The 19512-nt window shown below is 46.3% G+C and overlaps 1 protein-coding gene across 3 annotated transcripts in view; it reads right to left on the reverse strand.

Annotated features, from left to right (window-relative positions):
• Positions 1-2180: 2180 nt before the first annotated feature.
• HSPBP1 (HSPA (Hsp70) binding protein 1) overlaps positions 2181-19512 on the reverse strand; it is a 36756-nt gene continuing 19424 nt past the window's right edge. For all 3 annotated transcript variants that reach the window (XM_044281721.1, XM_044281722.1, XM_044281723.1), the window contains exons 7-8: positions 12947-13058; positions 2181-2449 (exon numbers count right to left, since the gene is read on the reverse strand). In XM_044281721.1, coding sequence (XP_044137656.1) covers positions 2372-2449; positions 12947-13058 — 190 coding nt within the window. In that variant the 3' untranslated portion in view covers positions 2181-2371. The remainder of the gene's footprint in view (positions 2450-12946; positions 13059-19512) is intronic.

A 19512-nucleotide genomic window follows, 5' to 3' on the forward strand; every position in this document is an offset into this window, starting at 1 on the left:
AGAAAAATACACGATGATGTTTTTTTATTTATTGTTTATGTATTTTTATTTTGGGGAAAGGGGAGTGATTAGAATTTTTAAAATTTGTTAAACTTTTTTTTTTTTTTTTACTTTTTAATAGTTCCCATAGGGAACTATAACAAGCAGCGCATACACTTTGGATGTTTTCTCTCGGCAGAAATTGACCTGCCGCGTGGATTTTAAAATCTGCAGCATGTCAGTAGGTTGCATCATGGATTTTTATTGCGGATTTCTCAGTTTTCAGTTCAAATGGCGAGATTGGGGAAGCAATGCATCATGTACATATTACTAAAAGGGAAAGCCACCGCCATGTACAATGACAAGTGACATCACAATAAAATGACATGCACACATGACATAATATGGACACCAGAAGGACGCAACCCCCCCCCCCCCCCCCGCGCCTTCCCCTTACGTCTAGATTATGTATAGGTTTTTATCTCATTACCACAGGGAATTTTGCACCCTCCAAAAATGAACCTCCAAAAACATGTTTGCTGTAGGTTTTATATTTTATTTTCAGAGATACATGTCAACTGTATGGTCCAAGCAGTAAAGATCCACAGGGTAGAGAGAAAAAGTAAGTGAAACATTGATAACCGGTACATCCCTATTTAGCAGCAATCGCCTACACCAAATGTTTGCACAATGTCCAGAATAGATTTCGGTCCATTCCTCCCTGCAAATGTGTTTCAGTAAGGGTCCATTCATACATCCGTAGTTTTGGGTCCGCATCTGTTCTGCAATTTTGCAGAACAGGTGCAGACCCATTCATTTCAATGGGGCCACAAAAGATGCGGACAGCACACCGTGTGCTGCCTGCATCCCTTGTTCAGTTCCTGCAGCCCCGCAAAAAAGATACAGCATGTCCTATTCTCCTCCGCAGCCACGGACAAGAATAGGCATTTCTATCACAGGGTCGGCCATGTGGGGTCCCAAAATGTACAATGTGACAGTCATGCAGATTCCAGCGTCTATGACGTAGTTTTTTCCTATATTAGCGCTAGAAGATGGGTTGTTATGGCTACAGGGGTACCACACTTACATAATTTTTTGCAATATTTGTTTAAATAAAATACAATTCATTTTAATTATGGTAATTCTTGTGTGCCTGTAGTTTCTGATGACTTTTCAGAAAAAAAACTATCGTGTGTACATGAGGATTAAAGGGGTTAGGGATTAACCTATTGATGACCTATCCTCAGGACTCCCGGCATTCCCGGCTGTTTGAGGAAGTTGCAGCACTCCTGTGATGACTGTGGCCTCCTCACAGCTTACCAAAAACAGCGTTGTACAATGTATTGCAGCTCAGCCCGACTGACTTGAAGTCTATCCCCTTCCCGATCTCATATTTATGACGTATCCTGAAGCTAGGCCATCAACATGAAAATCCTGGAAAACCCCTTTAAAAACACTGTATCTGGCCAGTATATAACTTGTATGTGGCACGTGTCCATCTCTTATAGTAGATGCATGAGCTAGTAGATGAAGACCAGCTGCTATGATGTCTCCTATAGCCTGCAAACAGAAACCAGAGGAAATATTGCTCCCCATCACTATCTCATACACAGAAAAATAGCAACAGCACGAAGGACATTACAAAGAATAGCAGAACACAAACATTTTCTTCTGATAAGATAGAATATCAGATAAAGGAGCGGCGGGATGGACAGCAGCTGCAGAGCCAGCATCAAAGCCAGGCTGTGCACTACTCCACTCCCCAATGCTGTGAACGTAAGGTGGTTTGAGAATACGACGTGATCTCACAAGGCAGGCAGATTAAAAAGTTTTACCAAGTGACCGGTTATCTTTAAAGGGGTTATCCACCCTCCACGTGACCAGACCTGAGGAAGGAAAGCATACTGACCCGTTCCTTGCTTCTGGGTTCCTGCTCCTTCACTACTCCTCCTGCCAAACTACTTGTTTTATATGGGTCATGTGGTCGCTGCAGGCAATAGCTGGCCTAAGTGGGGACGTGTTCTCCATACTTTATATCACTGGGTAATGTAACGGGGAGCAGCTAAGTATGCTTCCCTTCCTCAGGTCCAGAGGGAGTGTGCCCAAAAAAGTCCACAGAAGGTGGAAAATGTTATCTCCATATTACATGCCATGCAATTTGATGCCACGGAAAAACTAGAATTCATAAATCAGCCACAATATGACATTATTTCGTCTTTCTTTATTTAAAAAAAAAAAAGAAATCCACATCTCAGACTTTTCTTTTGAAACAAAGATTACAGACGTCCGAGGGGACCTAGGGTAGCAGTTCATAAGTTAGCTCAATTTCATTCACAATCTCCATCTTGCCTCATCACAAGGCACCACTGGTGGACATATCCTTCAGAATGGTTCACCGGTCCATGCTGTTATCGTCAGGATTGTCTTTGAAACAAATCTTCAAAAGGCGCTCACAGTAATCCAGTTCTTCCTAAAAAAGAAGAAAGCATTTTTAGACGCAAGGAGAAATGTTTATTGCTTGAATATAAGATGTTTTTTTAAAGGAAAACTACCAGAAGAAATACAGGACATTTAATGTACATTAAAGAGGTTGTCCCCGATTTTGATATTTATGGCCTATTCTCAGAATAGTTATGAATTTCAGACCAACAGGGTCCAACTCCTGGCACCCTCATCTATCAACTTATGGAAGAGACTGTGGCGCTCCTGTCATGTTCGGTCACGTGGCCTAGGCGCAGCTCTGTGCCATTCAAATTAATCGGACTGAGCTGCAATAACAAGCACAGCTACTATACATTGTACGCCACTGTGCTTGGGAAGTTGCGAGGAGTCTCTTCAGCTGATCGGCAGGGGTGCCAAATGTCAGACCCCCACCCATTTCAATATTAAACAACTGAAAATCCGCTAACAAAACCATGGCAATTTTGGAAACAATATTTAAAATTTTCCTCCTCGCCTTCCAAGAGCTAAAAACTATTTTGGTTGATTTAGCCATATGAAGGCTTGTTTTGTGGCACAATCTGTATTTTATGTGGTACCTTTTATAAGTGGAGTGAAACAGGAAAAAAAAAAAAAGTAATTCTGCCAAAAGTTTTGTGGGTTTTAATTTTACAGCGTTCACTATGCAGTAAAAACACCAACCTAAGACTGCAGTTCAGTAGAATTAAAGAGGACCTTTCACCAGAATTAAACTTCTAAAGTAACTATACAGGCATGTAGAGCGGCGCCCAGGGACCCCCCTGCACTTACTGTTATACCTGGGCGCCGCTCCGTTCTCCCGGTATAGCCTCCGGTATCTTTACAGTTAGGCTCCACCCAGGGGAACCTGCCGGCGCCTCCTTCTCCCATGCTGCAGCGCTGGCCAATCACCACGCTCAGCTCATAGCCTGAGAGAGAAAAAAGCCTCTCAGGCTATGAGCTGAGCGCCGTGATTGGCCAGCGCTGCAGCATGGGAGAAGGAGGCGCCAGCAGGTTCCCTTGGGTGGAGCCTAACTGTAAAGATACCGGAGGCAATTACGGGAGAACGGAGCGGCGCCCAGGTATAACAGTAAGTGCAGGGAGATCCCTGGGCACCGCTCTCCATGCCTGTATAGTTACTTTAGAAGTTTAATTCTGGTGAAAGGTCCTCTTTAAGGCAATACTAGATTTATATAGCTTTATTATGTTTTACTACTTAGAAACATTAAAAGCCATTTTAAAAAAGGTTACTCTGTGATATCCATTAACTTTTCAAATTTTTCTGTTGACCAAAGTATGTGAGGCATCTGCCTCTTAATAAATCAGGCTCATCTTACTCCAGCGCAGGGGATCAAGACTTGCATTTCAGAATACCAGTCCTGATAAATGTCCTTAATGGAGCCTACATCTATTATTCAAATGAACCTACTAGTTCCAAATCTGCATTACCTACAAAGGGAAAAAAATAAAAGTATCCCCTCCCCTGCCTTGACATCCCCCTGTTTAACCCATTCTAACCCAGGCCAGTTTTACCATCTTGCCCAGGCCTATTTTTGCAAATCTGAAATGTATTACTTTCTGTGGTAACAACTTTGGAATGCTTTTTACTTATAAAAAGTGATTTTGAGGGGCTTACATAATAGAAACCACCCATAAATGACCCCATTTTAGAAACTATACCCCTCAAGTTATTCAAAACTGATATTACAAAAACTTTGTTTAACCCTTGAGGTGTTCGACAAGAATTAAAAGGAAAATGGAGGTGAATTTTATTTTATGCAGAATTTATATGTTAATCCATTTTCACCTTTTATCCATTTTCTCCTGCAACACAGCAAGGGTTAACAGCAAAACGTCAATATTACCTTGATCCTGCAGTTTACAGAAACATCCCACGTGCTCAACCTGTGCCATATGGTGTTTGGAAGGCAGATTTTGCTGAAATGTTTTTTGGGCACCATGTTGTATTTGAAGAGACCCTGAGGTACCCCTACAGTGGAAACCCCTAAAATGTGACCCCTCAAGGAATTTGGTAAAGGGTGTACTGAGCACTTTGACCCCACAAGCCTTTTTACAGAATTTAAAAACACTTGGCTGTGAAAATGAAAAATTTAATTTCTTCCAATAAAATGTTGCTTTAGCCCCAAATTTCTCATTTTTACAAGGGGTAACCAGAGAAAAAGCACCCCATAATTTGCTACCTATTTTCTCCTGAATATGATAACACCCCATACGTGGACGTAGACTGAGGAACGGGCACACCGCACGACCCAAAAGGGAAGGAGCACCATATGGCTTTTGCAGCGTAGATTTTGATGGATTGGTTTACAGGCACCAGTATAGCCATTTTCTGACAACCAAACATTTTTCTCTCAATGGAGCTATGTGAGGACTTGTGGGATGGGTTGCAAAAATTATTGGTTCTAGTTTGGGGCACATACAACTTTTTGATCACTTTTTATTTTGCTATTTGGGTAGCAGGATAAAGAAATGCAGCATTTATGTTATTGCTTTTTGTGTTTCGTCATTGCAGTGTACAACGTGCGGGAAAAAATGACATTATCTTTATTTTTCTGGTCAGTACAATTGCAGTGATACCAATTAAATTATTTTTATTTAATTTATTATTTTTACGTTTTACACAAAGCATTTTGCATTGCCATTTATTTTTCTGGAGACTGTCTTGTGTGGGGGCTCATTTTTTGTGGGAAGAGGTGACACTTTCACTGGTACCATTTTGGGGTACATATCACTTTTTGATGGATTTGTATTACACTTTTTGTGAGGTGACCCTAAATGGCTTTTTTGCCACCGGTTATTTTTTTTTTTTTTTTTTTTTTAGAGCTTTCACCTGACGGGATAGATCATGTGATATTTTTATAGAGCCAGTCATTACAGACACGGCGATACCCAACATGTCTTTTTTTTATTTTTGTTAAGCATTTGTGAAAATAAATCTTGTTTTTATATTCTGAAAGCCATTTTTTTTATTCTTCTGGTGATTGTCTTATGTGGAGGCTCATTTCTTGTGGGATGAGGTGATGTTTTCATTGGTACTATTTTGGGGTACATATGACTTTGATTGCTTGGTACTACACTTTTTGTGAGGCAATGTGACCAAAAAAAAAAGCCTGTTTTGGCACAGTTTTTATTTTTTTACAGCACAGCGTTCACCTGATGGGGTGGATCATGTCATATTTTTATAGAGCTGGTTGTTACGGACGTGGCAATACCTCATATGTCTATTTTTCTTCTTTTGTATTTTATTTAATATGACTTGATTATGGGAAAAGGGCTTTTTTTTAATTATATAAAACACTTTTTTTTTCCCACTTTAGATTTTTGTCCCACTATGGGACTTCAACCTTTTTGGGGTCTGATCCCCTCTACAATGCATTACAATACAATGTATCAGTGTCATATTGTATAATACACTGACAATGTGCCACTAAGACCCATCCTGGACTGTTGACTGAAGCATACAAGGGGTTAATGCAATGAATACACAGATGCCGGCGTATACAGCAGGGGCTCTGCTGTCGGTAATTGCCCATTGCATCTGCCTGATCAGAGAGCCATACACGTACTGTGCTGGGCAGCAAATCATGTCCCACTGTGCCGTACATGTAAGGCGCTGGCCTAGAAGGGGTTAAAGAGCACCTGTTGCGTTATTCATGCTGCCCTATCTGACAGCAGAATATAAAGCTGTCAATCACTGTGTGGGCAGGGTAATCAGGACTCTGAATGCCTCTCCTCAGAGCCCTGTCGATCATATCCTGCTGTCCAAAAAAAAAAAAAAATCACCCTAAAAACAGACAATGAACCCCCTTCTTCCTGACCTGTCCTCTGTCTCCGACACATTAACCACTCCCTCCTGTCAGAAAGTCTCTCGCCTGACCCTCTCCAGTCTCCTCATCCCTTACAAACCGAACATTCAGGGATCGCTACTTTCCTCCATCTATACCTTCGGCCTGGACTTTCGTACTTCCGCGTTGATGATACTCAAATTTACTTCTCTGGCGTAGATGTTAGACACTGGATACCAGTAGATGTATCAGCTGCATCCTTCTTCTGCTCCTGCTTTCTAAAACTCATCTTTCCCTCTGCTGCCTTGGGATAACACTTCAAACACATCCTAATTTCTTACCCTTCCTGCCGCCTCCAACTCAAAGTATTTATCATATCCACTCTTTTCTCCACCTAAGGTCAGCTAAAATGTCCTCATCATCTCAGACTACTGCAACATCCTTCTCTGCGGCCTCCCATCAACTCTGCTGCCCTATTAATTCCCCCCCCCCTTGTTTAAAGGGGCTCCCAGAGACTTTAATACTGATGACCTATCGTCCGGTTGCCATTTTCTCCCCACTGTCAGTAGAAATGTCCTATTCTTGTCTGCAAAACGGACAATAGGACATGTTCTATCATTTCTGCGTGGCCGTGAAACGGACATATAGACAGCAGATGATGTGCTATCTGCAATTTTAGCTGCCCCACTGAAATGCGGACTGAAATTGTGTGCATGAGGCCTGTAAGTGAGTTTGGTTCACTAGGATCTGGTGCTAAACAGAAGCCATGATGCCCGTGTGATCACTGCCTCAGCAGCCACCAGATACTAAAGCGGCTTCCACTAGGACCTCTACTGTCGCAGCCACCCATTCACATCAGGCTGCGCTTCCAAGACACCGACATTGAAATGGAAAATTCTTACTTCTTCACCTAATGGTTAGTTACATAAAACAAATTGAGAAATGAGCCAGATAACAGCAAAAGCTAGCATTTTCTCATTTGCCAGACAGCTAATTAACTGTAAGAATATAATTGCAGAGTAGAGGGAAACAATTAGCCAGGCTTATGCAAATAACCAACCTTAAAAATACAGATCCGAATGGAACAAGTAAATGAACCGTTGACAGAGGCGTACAGTGTAAGGGTATAATTTAGCAGTGCTCAGATACCCGTACAATGGGGTGCCGCCCTATACTACATCTACACTGCAGCACTGGTTTATCTTCGCAACAAAGGAAGAACGCTCAGCAGTACTTCACCTGCTGCCCATTCAACCTGGTATAATCGAGCTTTGTTAGAGGCAAGTCCACACTCCTACTAGGGAAACTGCACAGGGGCACACCCTATATACTGTTGGTGTATTGCTGTATACACACACTCCTACTAGGGAAACTGCACAGGGGCACACCCTATATACTGTTGGTGTATTGCTGTATACACACACTCCTACTAGGGAAACTGCACAGGGGCACACCCTATATACTGTTGGTGTATTGCTGTATACACACACTCCTACTAGGGAAACTGCACAGGGGCACACCCTATATACTGTTGGTGTATTGCTGTATACACACACTCCTACTAGGGAAACTGCACAGGGGCACACCCTATATACTGTTGGTGTATTGCTGTATACACACACTTCTACTAGGGAAACTGCACAGGGGCACACCCTATATACTGTTGGTGTATTGCTGTATACACACACTCCTACTAGGGAAACTGCACAGGGGCACACCCTATATACTGTTGGTGTATTGCTGTATACACACACTTCTACTAGGGAAACTGCACAGGGGCACACCCTATATACTGTTGGTGTATTGCTGTAGCCCATACTGAGTTCACATAACTGCAGTATAATAATTTAGCTATAGAATTTTACCAATGGTTCCATGGTCCCTGCATTAAATGGTTTTATTTCTATTCCAGGGAGTGTCATTTCTGTCTATGCTCCAATACCAGGGACAGCCTATGGACAGATGTGATGCTGTTTCTGCAAAGACGTAAACCATGTTTTGACCCTGGGCAACCCCCTTTAAGAGGACCCCTCACCTTTCCTAGTCACTACTTAGACTCTCCATATAATAACAATTCTGGAGCATGTTTTCATATAATCCTCTGTTGTGTTGTTCCTCTCTAATTCCCAATAGAAGTTTATGAATGAATTGCCAACAGTTTGCTATAAAGATCCAACTGGGTGTTACCACAATGGGTTGTGTCCCTGCACAGTCTGACATTATCCAACCAATGATGCACATGGACACCCCCAAACTGGTAACACATCTGGCTCTTCATTGCAAGCTGCTAGCAAGCAATTCATCCATAATAAAGGAATGCCACAACATAGAGTCACATGAATATGCAAGTAGTTACTACAACCAGACATATCAGGAGAGGTGACAGATCCTTTTCAAAGCCCAAGGGCTCATATCCAAATTGTGTGGAGGTGTAATATGGCACCATACCCTTCTTCAGGCCTCGCATTTCATTAAGAGGCTTTCTTTTGCTGGATTCTGACGGAGATCGGGGGGGACAAAATGGTGTCATATTATGGTGGTATTCACCAGAAAATATTTTCTTGATATGGTGCTGTACTAAGGCCTCATAGGCGGCACACTGTGAGTGCATTTCATGTCCATTTAACCACTTCAGCCCCGCTAGGTGAAACCCCCTTCATGACCAGGCCACTTTTTACACTTCGGCACTACACTCCTTTCACCGTTTATCGCTCGGTCATGCAACTTACCACCCAAATGAATTTTACCTCCTTTTCTTCTCACTAATAGAGCTTTCATTTGGTGGTATTTTATTGCTGCTGACATTTTTACTTTTTTTGTTATTAATCAAAATGTAACGATTTTTTTGCAAAAAAATGACATTTTTCACTTTCAGCTGTGAAATTTTGCAAAAAAAACGACATCCATATATAAATTTTTCGCTAAATTTATAGTTCTACATGTCTTTGATAAAAAAAAAATGTTTGGGCAAAAAAAAAAAATGGTTTGGGTAAAAGTTATAGCATTTACAAACTATGGTACAAAAATGTGAATTTCCGCTTTTTGAAACGGCTCTGATTTTCTGAGCACCTGTCATGTTTCCTGAGGTTCTACAATGCCCAAACAGTAGAAAACCCCCACAAATGACCCCATTTCGGAAAGTAGACACCCTAAGGTATTCGCTGATGGGCATAGTGAGTTCATAGAACTTTTTATTTTTTGTCACAAGTTAGCGGAAAATGATGATTTTTTTTTTTTTTTTTTTTTTCTTACAAAGTCTCATATTCCACTAACTTGCGACAAAAAATAAAAAATTCTAGGAACTCACCATGCCCCTCACAGAATACCTTGGGGTGTCTTCTTTCCAAAATGGGGTCACTTGTGGGGTAGTTATACTGCCCTGGCAATTTAGGGGCCCAAATGTGTGAGAAGAACTTTGCAATCAAAATGTGTAAGAAATGGCCTGCGAAATCCGAAAGGTGCCCCTCTGCCCACCTTGGCTGCAAAAAAGTGTCACACATCTGGTATCGCCGTACTCAGGAGAAGTTGGGCAATGTGTTTTGGGGGGTCATTTTACATATACCCATGCTGGGTGAGAGAAATATCTTGGCAAAAGACAACTTTTCCCATTTTTTTATACAAAGTTGGCATTTGACCAAGATATTTTTCTCACCCAGCATGGGTATATGTAAAATGACCCCCCAAAACACATTGCCCAACTTCTCCTGAGTACGGCGATACCACATGTGTGACACTTTTTTGCAGCCTAGATGCGCAAAGGGGCCCAAATTCCTTTTAGGAGGGCATTTTTAGACATTTGGATCCCAGACTTCTCACACTTTCGGGCCCCTAAAAAGCGAGGGCAGTATAAATACCCCACATGTGACCCCACTTTGGAAAGAAGACACCCCAAGGTATTCAATGAGAGGCATGGCGAGTTCCTAGAATTATATTTTTTTTTTGCATAAGTTAGCGGATATTGATTTTTTTTGTTTTTTTTCTCACAAAGTCTCACTTTCCGCTAACTTAGGACAAAAATTTCAATCTTTCATGGACTCAATATGCCCCTCACGGAATACCTTGGGGTGTCTTCTTTCCGAAATGGGGTCACATGTGGGGTATTTATACTGCCCTGGCTTTTTAGGGGCCCTAAAGCGTGAGAAGAAGTCTGGAATATAAATGTCTAAAAATGTTTACGCATTTGGATTCCGTGAGGGGTATGGTGCGTCCATGTGAGATTTTATTTTTTGACACAAGTTAGTGGAATATGAGACTTAGTAAGAAAAAACAAAACAAACAAAAAATTTCCGCTAACTTGTGCCAAAAAAAATGGCTGAATGGAGCCTTACCAGGGGGGAGTGATCAATGACAGGGGGGTGATCAATGACAGGGGAGTGATCAATGACAGGGGGGTGATCACCCATATAGACTCCCTGATCACCCCCCTGTCATTGATCACCCCCCCTGTAAGGCTCCATTCAGACGTCCGCATGATTTTTACGGATCCATGGATACATGGATCGGATCCACAGAACGCATGCGGACGTCTGAATGGAGCCTTACAGGGGGGTTATCAATGACAGGGGGTGATCAGGGTAATCACCCCCCTGTCACTGATCACCCCCCCTGTAAGGCTCCATTCAGACGTCCGCATGATTTTTACGGATCCATGGATACATGGATCGGATCCACAGAACGCATGCGGACGTCTGAATGGAGCCTTACAGGGGGGTTATCAATGACAGGGGGTGATCAGGGTAATCAGGGTGATCACCCCCCTGTCACTGATCACCCCCCCTGTAAGGCTCCATTCAGACATCCGCATGATTTTTTACGGATCCATGGATACATGGATCGGATCCACAAAAATCATGCGGATGTCTGAATGGAGCCTTACAGGGGGGGTGATCAGTGACAGGGGGGTGATCACCCTGATCACCCCCTGTCATTGATAACCCCCCTGTAAGGCTCCAGTCAGACGTCCGCATGCGTTCTGTGGATCCGATCCATGTATCCATGGATCCGTAAAAAATCATGCGGATGTCTGAATGGAGCCTTACAGGGGGGTGATCACCCTGATTACCCTGATCACCCCCCTGTCATTGATCACCCCCCCTGTAAGGCTCCATTCAGACATCCGCATGATTTTTTACGGATCCATGGATACATGAATCGGATCCACAGAACACATGCGGACGTCTGAATGGAGCCTTACAGGGGGGTTATCAATGACAGGGGGGTGATCAATGACAGGGGGGTGATCAGGGAGTGTATATGGGTGATCACCCGCCTGTCATTGATCACCCCCCTGTAAGGCTCCATTCAGACGTCCGCATGATTTTTACGGATCCATGGATACATGGATCGGATCCGTAAAAATCATGCGGACGTCTGAATGGAGCCTGACAGGGCGGTGATCAATGACAGGGGGGTGATCAGGGAGTGTATATGGGTGATCACCCGCCTGTCATTGATCACCCCCCTGTAAGGCTCCATTCAGACGTCCGCATGATTTTTACGGATCCATGGATACATGGATCGGATCCGTAAAAATCATGCGGACGTCTGAATGGAGCCCGACAGGGCGGTGATCAATGACAGGGGGTGATCAGGGAGTGTATATGGGTGATCACCCCCCTGTAAGGCTCCATTCAGACGTCCGCATGATTTTTACGGATCCATGGATACATGGATCGGATCCGTAAAAAACATGCGGACGTCTGAACGGAGCCTGACAGGGGGGTGATCAATGACAGGGCGGTGATCAATGACAGGGGGGTGATCAGGGAGTTTATATGGGGTGATCAGGGGTTTATAAGGGGTTAATAAGTGACGGGGGGGGGGGGGGTGTAGTGTAGTGTAGTGTAGTGTTTGGTGGGACTGTACTGACCTACCTGAGTCCTCTGGTGGTCGATCCTAACAAAAGGGACCACCAGAGGACCAGGTAGGAGGTATATTAGACGCTGTTATGAAAACAGCGTCTAATATACCTGTTAGGGGTTAAAAAATTCGGATCTCCAGCCTGCCAGCGAGCGATCGCCGCTGGCAGGCTGGAGATCCACTCGCTTACCTTCTGTTCCTGTGAGCGCGCGCGCCTGTGCGCGCGCGTTCACAGGAAATCTCGCGTCTCGCGAGAAGACGCGTATATGCGTCCAGGAGGAGTAAAGCAACCACCTCCCGGACGCATATACGCGTACGGCGGTCGGGAGGTGGTTAATAAATCACTCACATTTGGGTGTCCCCAAATATCTTCAATAAAACAAATCATATTTATCCTTAAAGGGGCATTTCCATCCTGTAAAGTGATGGCCGATCTCTAGCATATGCTGTCCCTTTATGATTGGTGGGGGTCTCCTCCGATCCCAAGAAAGAAGGGGCCGCAGCATTGATTGTGCACTGCAGCCTATTGCATCGCAGCATGTCGCATTGCGACACCATAGACTATCACAAAAATTGTTGCGCGACATTGGTGCTACAAAATGTCCCGCGACAAATGTCGCCGTGTAGACCTAGCCTAAAAGCACATAAATATACTTTATATATGCTAATTAATGTATAATACTCTCCAAGGTCCCGTCCCGTCCCCCCGTTTTCCAGCTCCTTGGCTCTCTAGGTGACCCAGCAGTGATATGTTGCTTTGGACATGTCACTGCTGAGGCCAGTCAACCCCTTTAATGGAAAATTGATAAAACTTAAAGTACCAGTGAATATAAGAAGCCTTTTACCTGATATTCCTCCTGTTTTTGCACCAGTTGACATCTTTCTTTGAGCAAATCTTCAAACGCTAATTCAGGCGCCCGACATTCTGCAATTCCCTGTGGGAAATCTGTCACCATACTAGACATAAAGGAAAATGGTGACCCATCAGATGAGTACTTCCGATTCATTTCCACCTCCTCACCGTCTAGCAAGAAGTCATTTCTTAGATTACATTTACCATATGTATCACTGTTTCACAATTTTTTTATTCTAAGCAGTTTCTATTGTATCTAGTATAATAAGTACAAGTATAGTACAGTAAGTACTTTCACACTGGCGTTTTGGCTTCCCGTTTGTGAGATCTGTTCAGGGCTCTCACAAGCGGTCCAAAATGGATACGTTTTTTGTCCTAATGCATTCTGAATGGATAAGGATCCGCTCAGAATGCATCAGTTTTCCTCCGATCAGTCTCCATTCTGCTCTGGAGGCGGACACCAAAACGTTCTGACACATAATGTAAGTCAATGGGGACGGATCCGTTTTCGACAATAGAAAACTGATCCGTCCAACACTGATTTTCAAAAGGTGTTCAAGAAGGATCCATCTTGGCTATGTTAAAGATAATACAAACAAATCCGTTCTGAACGGCTGCAGACGGTTGTTTTATCCAAACTGATCCGTTTGTGCAGATCCATGACGGATCCGCACCAAATGCGAGTGTGAAAGTAGCCTTAGACTTGTTTTGGCATCAAAGACGCCCGATGGTGGATTCTAACTTACTGGACAAGCATAGAAAATAATATTTAAAAACAAATCGCCTTTTTAGGAATAGGCCACGATAAAACGTCACAGAGTAATGTTCAGCCGTGTTTCTGTAATATAATAGATTTCTTTTGTTATTACGAAATATAAATCGAGAAACCTTTTGCCTGTGGCCTGTAGGTCAATTTCTGGCGAGACCCAAAGTTCTGGCTGATGGAGTTCTAATAAAATGTTTGGGACGCTCTGTTTTAGTTTATCATGTGCTGAATATGAAGGGTGTTTCCGGGACACGGTTCCTTTTTAATTAGCCCCATATCGTGTGGTACCTAATGAAAGAAGAGACATGTTGCTGAGGCCAGCAGCAGCAAACCCCATCCTTACCCCATCTGGAAGAATACCAGCCAGGGACTGGAAGATCGCCGACTGGAGCTGAGGACTTTACTAAAGCAGCGGAGAGAAGGCGAGTACAATCCTTTCATTAGGCACCACATGCTATGAAGGCTAATTAAATAGGGACCACATGCTGGAAAATCCCTATAATGAATTTCACATAAAAGGTTTAAAACGATTGTCTCAGAGACCCTCCTTTTCAGAAAGACACCACCACAGTGTACAGCTGATCACTGCTCCTGGCCCAGGAAAGCTGTGGCCAATATTACCTGGTAGCCTGTTAGAAGAATGGTCATCCATGTACTACGAGGAAGACTCGAGTCGGTAAGAAAACAGGCCGCTCCTGTAAGATGAATGGTCATCCATGTACTACAAGGATGACTTGAGTCTGCTAGAATGCAAGCCACTCCTGTCAGAAGAATGGTCATCCATGGATGACTCGAGTCGGTAATAAAACAAGCCACTCTCGAAGAGTCGCTCAATCGAAGATGGGGTTTGAGTAGGACGTGCCGCTCTATGACAGCCTTATTTCCTTACAGGACATATGGTCAAGGGTTGTGCTCATTAAACAACCCCTTTATATAGTTTGTGAAGATTTGTAAGTACAATATGTATTAGGGATCGACTGATATTGATTTTTTTAGAGCCGATACTGATGACCTGTAAACTTTCAGGCCGATAACTTATACCGATACCTGTGCATTTAATAATAAACATTTTTCTGTTCCGGCGTTCACCACATAGGATTTTATATATACAGTACAGACCAAAAGTTTGGAAACACCTTCTCATTCAAAGAGTTTTCTTTATTTTCATGACTATGCAAATTGTAGATTCACACTGAAGGCATCAAAACTATGAATTAACACATGTGGAATTATATACATAACAAAAAAGTGTGAAACAACTGAAAAACGAGATTTTTGTATAACTTACCAGTAAAATCTCTTTCTCGCTCTTCCTTGGGGGACACAGGAACTCTTGGGTATAGCTTATCTCCATAGGAGGCGTGACACTAAGTAAAAGACTGTTAAGCCCCTCCTCCAGCAGCTATACCCTCAGCCTGGAGAGAGAGACTTCCAGTTATGTGCCCAAGTAGTGCAAGACAAAGGCAAGGAGTAACCAAACCAATACCAACAAGTCAGAAAAAAACACCCGAAGGCCAACAAAAAAACAATGGGTGGGCGCTGTGTCCCCCAAGGAAGAGCGAGAAAGAGATTTTACTGGTAAGTTATACAAAAATCTCGTTTTCTCGCCCAATTCCTTGGGGGACACAGGAACTCTTGGGACGTTCAAAAGCAGTCCACAAACAGGGAGGGACCACAATCAAAAGCGAACCAGGCACCGTAAACATTAAGGCACCGCCGCCTGCAAGACCAAGCGGCCCAAAGCAGCATCCGCCGAGGCATAAGTGTTCACCTTGTAAAACTTGGTGAACGTGTGCAAAGAAGACCAGGTGGCCGCCTTGCACAGTTGTTCAGCCGAGGCACGATTACGCTGAGCCCAGGAAGCCCCGACCGCTCTGGTAGAATGAGCGGTAACACCAAAGGGCGGATCCCTGCCCCGAGCACGGTAAGCCTCAACGATAGCCATCTTGAGGAAGCGGGCAACAACCACCTTAGACGCCGCCAGCCCCCTGCGCGGACCCTCCGGAATCACAAACAGAGAATCCGAGCGTCGAAAGGGTCTGGTCACATCCAGGTAGATCCTGAGAGCCCGAACAACATCCAGACGGTGAAGCTCCCGCTCCCGGGGATGCGACGGGGACGGACACAGAGAAGGAAGGACAATATCCTCATTCAGGTGAAAGGCGGACACCACCTTCGGAAGAAAATCCGGAACAGGGCGGAGAACCACCTTGTCCTGGTGAAAAACCAAGAAGGGCTCCACGCAAGAAAGAGCCGCCAACTCAGACACACGCCGAAGAGACGTGATAGCGACGAGAAAGAAAACTTTGCAAGACAACAAGCGAGGGGAAACCTTGCGCAGAGGCTCGAAAGGGGAAGATTGGAGAGCCGCCAACACAACGTTAAGATCCCAAGCAGGAACGGGAGGGCGATAGGGGGGAGCACAGTGAGCAACCCCCTGAAGAAAGGTCTTAACCGGACCGAGCGGAGCCAGAGGACGCTGAAAAAGGACCGAAAGAGCCGAAATCTGACCCTTCAGGGTACTGAGACCCAAGCCCAGAACCAGACCAGACTGCAAAAAGGATAAAACCGTAGGAAGGGAAAACCTCAGAGGGGGAGTCCCCAAGGCCTCACAGAAAGCCAAATAGGCCCGCCAGGTACGATAATAAATCCTGGCCGAGGCCGGTTTTCGCGCACGAATCATGGTACGGACCACGTCAGCCGAAAACCCCCGCCGCGTCAGGACCGCGGTTTCAATAGCCACGCCGTCAAACGTAGCGACCCTAAATGCTGGTGGAAGATCGGCCCCTGAGAGAGGAGGTCTTCTCTGAGAGGCAGAGGCAAGGGAGCGTCTGCCAGAAGCAACATAAGGTCGGCGTACCACGGACGACGCGGCCAGTCCGGGGCGATTAGGATTGCTGGCGTGCCCTCCGCCGCAATCTTCCGAAGGACACGCGGAAGAAGAGGCAGGGGCGGAAACACGTAGAGGAGCGAAAACTCCGTCCAGGGGAGGACGAGCGCGTCCGCGCCGTAAGCGTCCGGATCCTTGGCCCTGGCCACGTAGATGGGAAGTTTGTGGTTGAATCTGGAGGCCATGAGATCCACGTCCGGACGACCCCAACGGAGACAAAGAGACTCGAAGACGTCGGGGTGCAGAGACCACTCCCCCGGGTCGATCGTCGTCCGGCTGAGGAAATCCGCCGCCCAATTGTCCACCCCCGGAATGTAAATGGCCGAAAGGGCCGGAACATGAACCTCCGCCCAGCGAAGGATCAGAGACACCTCCCTCATCGCCGCCGCGCTGCGAGTGCCCCCCTGGTGATTTATGTACGCCACAGCCGTGGCATTGTCCGACTGGACCCGAACAGGGCGACCCTGAAGCAACGAAGTCCAGTGTCGGAGCGAGAGGAGGATGGCCCTCAGCTCCAGAACATTGATCGGCAGTCTGGACTCCGATGGAGACCAAGTGCCCTGGACGGACCGAGGAGGAAACACTCCCCCCCAACCCCGCAGACTGGCATCGGTGGTAATCACCAGCCAAGTCATTGGCAGGAAAGACTTCCCCTGAAGAGGGGTCCGCAGCCACCAGAGGAGAGAGGAACGAACCTGGGGGGGAAAGGGGAAAATGCCGATCCAGACTCTCCTGGGACTTGTCCCAGGCGGACAGAATGGCCGTCTGAAAGGTGCGGGAGTGGTACTGTGCGTAAGGAATCGCCTCGAAGCAGGACACCATCTGACCCAGGACCCGCATGCTGAACCGGAAAGAAGGACGGCGGTGGGACAGAAGGCTCTGAACCGACCGATGGAGGAGCAGGCGCTTTTCCAACGGAAGCCGAACCACCGCTGAATCCGTATCCAGCAGCATCCCCAGAAAGACCAATTGCCGGGAAGGAACAAGAGAGGATTTGGGTAGGTTGATAACCCAACCGAACCGGCGCAAGGTCTGCAGCGAGAGATCCACGCTGGCTGAAGTCAGTGACAGAGAAGGCGCCTTGATTAGGAGGTCGTCTAGATATGGAAGCAGAAAAACTCCCCTGGAACGAAGTAAGACGAGGACCGGGGCCAGGACCTTCGTGAAAACACGAGGGGCCGTCGCCAGCCCGAAGGGAAGGGCAACGAACTGGTAGTGGTCGGACCCCACTGCAAAACGCAGAAAGCACTGATGACACCGTGCGATTGGAATGTGAAGGTAGGCGTCCTGGATGTCGATGGAGGCCAGGAACTCCCCCTGTTCCAGAGAGGCCACCACCGACCTGAGAGACTCCATCCGGAAACGCTGAAGACGAAGGAAGCGGTTCAGCCGTTTTAGATCCAGAATGGGTCGCACCGAACCCTCCTTCTTGGGGACCACAAAAAGGTTCGAATAGAACCCCTTGAACCTGTCTCCCATAGGAACCGGGGTGATGACTCCTTTGTCTAGAAGAGTCTGAATGGCAACAAAGAAATCGGCCGCCCCTCGGGAATCCCGGGGAACCCGAGAGCGAAAGAACCGAACTGGGGGAAGGGACGCAAGCTCGAGTTTGTACCCGGAAGACACAACTTCGAGAGCCCAGGCGTCGGAGACGTGCGCCTGCCAGAAGTCCCTGAACAGGAAGAGACGTCCCCCCACCCGGGTGGGTGGGGGCGCACCTTCAGGCGGGGGCCTGCTTGGTCGCGGGAGCGCGAGCAGGTTGAGATTTGCGCCAGGAGGGCTGGGTCCGAAAAAAGGGTTTCTTACGCCTGTCCTGGACAGGGTTAGCGGACGGACCTGAGGCGGAGCGAGGAGCGGAAGCCCTACGAGAAGACCTGAAACGGGAGAAGGTGGGACGACCACGAGTGGAGCTCCTAGCCTTGGATTGGGGAAGATGGGTACTCTTCCCCCCCCGTGGCTTCAGAGATGATTTCATCCAAACGGGTCCCGAACAAACGAGCACCAGAGAAAGGAAGGCTAGTAAGAGACCGCTTTGACGCGGCGTCCGCCGACCAAACCTTTAACCAAAGCTCCCTCCTAGCCGACACGGCCAGGGCAGACGAACGGGCAATAAGAGCCCCTGCATCCAGGGATGCTTCACATACAAATTTTCCAGCCTGAACGATAAGTTGAGCCAGGGCACGGAGGTCTTGAATAGGGACGTCGGATTCAAGCTCCAGATCCAGCTGAGACGCCCATTCTGAAACCGCTTTACCAGCCCAAGCGGAGGCAAAGACTGGCCTAAGCGCGGATCCGGAGGCCGAAAAGATACCCTTTGTAAGGGCCTCTATACGGCGATCCTCAGTGGATTGCGACGGGAATAGCCGTGCTCTTGGACAAACGGGCCACAGGGGGGTCGACCTTAGGAGGAGACGCCCAGTTTGTGATGCAATCCGCCGGAAACGGATAACAAACATCTAACTTTTTTGGCGGGGTAAACCGTGCATCAGGACGGGCCCAGGCCTTAGAAACCACTGACGAAAAGTCAGCATGGAGGGGAAAAACCGCAGAAGCCTGCTTCTGGCGAAAAAAGGAAACACTGGTTTTCTCAGGATCAGGAGGATCATCGCGAATTTTAAAGGTATCACGGATATTGTTTATAAGGTGGCCCACAGCGGAAGCCAGCTTTGAAGGCAGCGCCGAATCCATATCCCAATCGGAATCAACCAAGGGTTTCTTACGCCTGTCCTGGACAGGGTTAGCGGACGGACCTGAGGCGGAGCGAGGAGCGGAAGCCCTACGAGAAGACCTGAAACGGGAGAAGGTGGGACGACCACGAGTGGAGCTCCTAGCCTTGGATTGGGGAAGATGGGTACTCTTCCCCCCCGTGGCTTCAGAGATGATTTCATCCAAACGGGTCCCG

This window comes from Bufo gargarizans, chromosome 2, assembly GCF_014858855.1.
Source record: "Bufo gargarizans isolate SCDJY-AF-19 chromosome 2, ASM1485885v1, whole genome shotgun sequence".
NCBI lineage: Eukaryota > Metazoa > Chordata > Amphibia > Anura > Bufonidae > Bufo > Bufo gargarizans.